The sequence below is a fragment of the Cucurbita pepo genome, chromosome LG16 (assembly GCF_002806865.2).
Source record: "Cucurbita pepo subsp. pepo cultivar mu-cu-16 chromosome LG16, ASM280686v2, whole genome shotgun sequence".
NCBI lineage: Eukaryota > Viridiplantae > Streptophyta > Magnoliopsida > Cucurbitales > Cucurbitaceae > Cucurbita > Cucurbita pepo.
Genome location: NC_036653.1, coordinates 3,448,438 through 3,453,345, shown reverse-complemented (window position 1 = coordinate 3,453,345; position 4,908 = coordinate 3,448,438). Strand labels below are relative to the sequence as shown.

The 4,908-nt window shown below is 41.0% G+C and overlaps 1 protein-coding gene and 1 non-coding gene across 3 annotated transcripts; both read right to left on the bottom strand.

Moving 5' to 3' along the window:
* Nucleotides 1-652: 652 nt before the first annotated feature.
* LOC111776933 (transcription factor MYB44-like) lies at nt 653-2,716 on the bottom strand. Of its 2 annotated transcripts, XM_023656352.1 has the most exons (3): nt 2,301-2,716; nt 1,631-2,076; nt 653-978 (listed from the first exon to the last, which is right to left on the bottom strand). In XM_023656352.1, the coding sequence occupies exons 1-3, from the start codon at nt 2,583-2,585 to the stop codon at nt 942-944; spliced, it is 768 nt and encodes a 255-aa protein (XP_023512120.1). In that variant the 5' UTR covers nt 2,586-2,716; the 3' UTR covers nt 653-941. The 2 variants fall into 2 exon arrangements, with proteins under 2 accessions (XP_023512120.1, XP_023512119.1); XM_023656351.1 differs by lacking the exon at nt 653-978 and having other exon boundaries at nt 1,305-2,076; nt 2,301-2,710.
* A 1,851-nt stretch (nt 2,717-4,567) lies between these two features.
* On the bottom strand, nt 4,568-4,706 carry LOC111777923. Its single transcript, XR_002812446.1, has one exon. It is a non-coding gene; the product is annotated as a small nucleolar RNA Z247 (small nucleolar RNA).
* Nucleotides 4,707-4,908: the final 202 nt, after the last annotated feature.

The following is a 4,908-nucleotide window of genomic DNA, read 5'->3' as shown; positions in this document are numbered from 1 at the left end:
CCTCGTTTTCTAAAACCTTCTCTTAAAACCGAGGCTAGAGGCTCGAGCATACGTCGCTTGGCCATAGGCGACGCAAGAACAAATTGGCTTAGCTCACTTGTCGTTGGAAAGTGAGTGTCACACAATCTCTCTCTGCCCTCGTTTTCTAAAACCTTCTCTTAAAACCGAGGCCAGACGCTTGAGCATACGTCGCTTGGCCGTAGGCGACACAAGAACGAATTGACTTAACTCACTTGTCGTTGGAAAGTGAGTGTCATACAATCGCAAGTCTGCTGCCATCAAAAGTGCGATTGTGACACGCGACGACGTGTGTAGTCGATCAAACTTACATACCACACAAGTGATGGTTGGTTGACAAAGACAAACCTCATCTAAGATCCAACAAAGTCACAATCCACACAAGTGATGTTCGGTTGGCAAAAACAAATCTCATCTAAAATCCGACGAAGCCACAAAACCAAACGAAAAATATACATAGGACTTAAGTTTCCCTTGAGACGGAAAAATATACATAGGACTTAAGTTTTCCCTTGAGTCATGGTCGTGAGCAACTAGAAAAAAAAGCTTAATTTAACTATTCATTTAGTTTGTATGAACAAAGCTTAGTTTAATAGATTGAAATTCATGTATAGTTTTTGAAGTGCTTCATTCATTTGGCTAGTCAAAATTTATGTTATATTAAAAGGGGAAAAGTATAAACGGATTAAAAAGTTAACGAGTTACAAATGGTTTTTGAAACTCTCTCATCTTCGTGGATAAGGACCCACAGCCTTCTTCTTCTTCTTCTTCTTCTTTTCCTTCTTTTCATCTTCATTATCATATCCATTACAGGCCCAAATCTAACACTCTCCTTCTATACACACACACCACATAAACACAAACAACAACACAAAACAAAACACTAATTATCTTTATTTTTGTTTTCACTTACACTAACTTCCTCACACACTCTTGCTGACGCTGACAAAGTTTCTAAACCCACCGGCGGCAGCTTGCTGCACACAAACACCGCCGCCGACGCTCTGNAGATCCAACAAAGTCACAATCCACACAAGTGATGTTCGGTTGGCAAAAACAAATCTCATCTAAAATCCGACGAAGCCACAAAACCAAACGAAAAATATACATAGGACTTAAGTTTCCCTTGAGACGGAAAAATATACATAGGACTTAAGTTTTCCCTTGAGTCATGGTCGTGAGCAACTAGAAAAAAAAGCTTAATTTAACTATTCATTTAGTTTGTATGAACAAAGCTTAGTTTAATAGATTGAAATTCATGTATAGTTTTTGAAGTGCTTCATTCATTTGGCTAGTCAAAATTTATGTTATATTAAAAGGGGAAAAGTATAAACGGATTAAAAAGTTAACGAGTTACAAATGGTTTTTGAAACTCTCTCATCTTCGTGGATAAGGACCCACAGCCTTCTTCTTCTTCTTCTTCTTCTTCTTCTTCTTTTCATCTTCATTATCATATCCATTACAGGCCCAAATCTAACACTCTCCTTCTATACACACACACCACATAAACACAAACAACAACACAAAACAAAACACTAATTATCTTTATTTTTGTTTTCACTTACACTAACTTCCTCACACACTCTTGCTGACGCTGACAAAGTTTCTAAACCCACCGGCGGCAGCTTGCTGCACACAAACACCGCCGCCGACGCTCTGTTCCAATAATCCCCCCATGTACTTTCTCACCTCCTTCCTTATCATCTCCTGCATCACACCCATTAAATCCGACCCACCAATCTCAAATCCCTTCTTATTCCTCTCCTCCGCCCAAACTCCACCCATTCCCGGCACAGACTTTTCCTCCGACGACTCCGCACCTGGAAGCGACAACGACAATGATGTAAGCGGATCGTTTGAAGACGACACCGTTTCGCAGGGAGGCACAACGCCGCCGCTTCTAGCCACCGGGCGGTACACATGGGAGGAGGATACACCGGGGAAGAAGCTAGAATCGCTAACATCGGACTCAGAAGGACTCTTCAACGGCGGCGAATTAGTATTACAACCCCCGCTCTTCCGTTTCAAGGTTGAGTTCCAGTGGTTTTTGATAGCGTTCATGTGAATGTTTGATTAATCCACCACACCTAAATGGTGTGAAAGTTATCTTATTTATAATCAAATAAATTACAAGGATATAGAAATAGTAATAAATGGAAATAACAATAAATGGAAAGATACCCATGTCAATAAGGCAAATATCTAATATTTGCCTTATAATAAAATATCAAATATAATATATATGGTAAACTATAATTTATTACTAAATATCCTTAACAGTTATCAGTCCGGCCGGAGAGGAGCCTGGCGATGGTGGCCCATTTATTTCCGTACAGAGCTTGAGCGTTAATGATCGTCTCGTCTTCCTCGGCGGTGAAGGCTCGATGCTCGACCTGCGGCGAGAGCTGGTTGAACCACCGGAGCCGACAGGACTTTCCAGAGCGGCCGGGAATGGATTTGCTGATCAAGGACCAGTTCCGTGGGCCGTATTTACGGACCAATCTCCGAAGGGCCTCGTCCTCTTGGGGGCTCCAAGGGCCTTTGATTCGGTCAATTTCTTTCGCCATGGAACCAAAATGGAGAAGAAACTCGGTTGGTTGGAATCGGAGAAGACATACATACAGGGCTTCCTGGGGATTTGGGGGATATTTAAAAAGGGAGGGGAAGGCTACCGGAAGAGGAGGTGGAAGGTTGGACGTTGGTGTGAGAGGGTAGTGGGGGTTATGGGGATTGGTTACCGGGAGTTCCTGTGAAGCCGTTAAGACGGGAGTTGGGATACAGCTGGTGAGTGGACACGCGTCGCATCTTAACTGCTCTGATTTACACAAGTCCACGCCCTCCATTTCAAAATCTATTCCTTCTCTGTCCTTATTTCATCGCTCAATCATTTACGCGCCTGTCCTTGCGCGTGTGTTTCTGGATTCTTTTAAGGGGTATTTTTAATTTCTAATAAAGTTTGTAATAATAATACATTTAGTTGCTTCTTAGATATTTTTTTATTTTAATTTTAGACCTTAAAATCCTCGGCTTCATATATCTTTTACGATATAATAGAAATGTTGTAAATTTTAATATAATTTAATTGATTAATTTATATATACGTCTAAGAACTCTAAAAAAAATATTGATATACTTCAAATATATATATATTGATATACTTCTTAAAAAAATATTGATATACTTCTTGAAAAAAAAATATTGATATACTTCTTATGCTGATATTGAATACCTTGATGTTTGAAAATAATGATAAAAATGTAAAAAAAAAAAAAAAGTTAAACTCTAGTTGAATGGTACTATGGGTCACAACTCATGTATTTATAAATGTGTATAAAGAGGATTACATTGTAACCCGGAAATAGTAGATTTGTAACAAGCCAAGAAATAGTAGATTTGTAACAAGCCAAGAAATAATAGATTTGTAACAAGCCAAGAAATGGTTTGTATCGTAGATTCAGCGACAAACTAGGAAATAATAGATTTGTAACAAGCCAAGAAATGGTTTGTATCATAGATTCGGCGACAAACCAGGACTCGTAGATTCGGCGACAAACCAGGAAATCGTAGATTCTGCGACAAACCAGGAAATCGTAGATTCTGCGACAAACCAGGAAATCGTAGATTCTGCGACAAACCAGGAAATCATAGATTCTCCGACAAACCAGGAAATCATAAATTCTCCGACAAACCAAGAAATCATAGATTTTGCTTGATTCATGGTAACAAGCAAAGTAAATTGGTAGATTATAGACTTACTATGTACTAATCTATTTTACCTTTAACACTCCTCATCCCTCATTTGGAGGATGTAAGTTCAGATTGTGCCTTAAACGGCTAAAAGAAGGAACTGATAGTGGCTTTGTCATGATATCGACGAGCTGATCCTTGGAAGTGAGTTGATACTCGTTCACGAACGAAGTGATAATCAACCTCAACATGCTTCGTCCATCGATGAAAGATTGGATTGGCTGGCAAATAGGTGGCACCAATGTTGTCACACCACAGAGAAAATTTATGAACCGAAAGAGATGTTTGGAAATTTCAGGTACATGCAAAATATTACGCAATGCAAGAGGACGAGCAATAGTATTAATTAAAGAATGACCAGTATGCAAAATACGCAAACCTGCTCCATTGTCAACTTGAACTTGTTCACCTCCATGATAGTGTTCACGCACAGCGAGACGATCCAGGTCACTGGTGATATGATCACTGGTACCTATGTCGTTGTACCAATTTGGATCAATCTTGTAAGAGAAAGTAGCCGTCAGTGCTGCAGAAGGCGTAGAAGAAGGTTCATCTTGATAGGACTCATCCATCCTATGCCAGCAGCGAATAGCAGTATGCCCCACTTTGCCGCAGATCTGGCAGGAAGGACAAGTAGAAGGGTCATGACGATCACCAGCAGGACGAGAGGGCGCACCACCTTGAGAACGTCCACGACCACGATCCCTACGCCCATAGTTCTTCTGCTCACCACCATGACCAACATAATTGGTAGAAGATCCAGGGTTTAACTGAAGTTCAGCCTGGGGTTGTAGTTGGCGAGCTTCAAATGTCATTAGATGTGCAAACACATCATCAAGCGTGAGGGCTTCACTTTTGGTAGTCATCGAGGTGACGAAGGGATCATAGTCAGGGCCAAGACCAGCAAGAAGATATGCAATCACATCATCATCCTGCAAGGCCGAGCCGGCGGCGGCTAGCTCGGTGGCCAACCCTTTAATCTTGTGAAAATAATTTGCAGCAGACAGATCACGTTTCTTGGACGTGGCGAGCTCAACACGGATCTGAACAGTGCGAGCACGAGTTGACGACGAAAATATCCGCTGCAGGGTATCCCACGCCTCCTTGAACGTAGTAGCGGCAACCACATCGTAAAGAATCTCC

Bases quoted from the DNA above. Each gene is read 5' to 3' on its own strand.
- LOC111776933 (XM_023656352.1), bottom strand. From the start codon at position 2,585: ATGGCGAAAGAAATTGACCGAATCAAAGGCCCTTGGAGCCCCCAAGAG. The intron at 2,077-2,300 runs AACTGTTAAGGA...AACATTCACATG, and splicing joins TCCTCTCCGGCCGGACTGAT to AACGCTATCAAAAACCACTG. The intron at 979-1,630 runs GTTTAGAAACTT...TGCCGCCGGTGG, and splicing joins CAGCAAGCTGCCGCCGGTGG to GTTTAGAAACTTTGTCAGCG.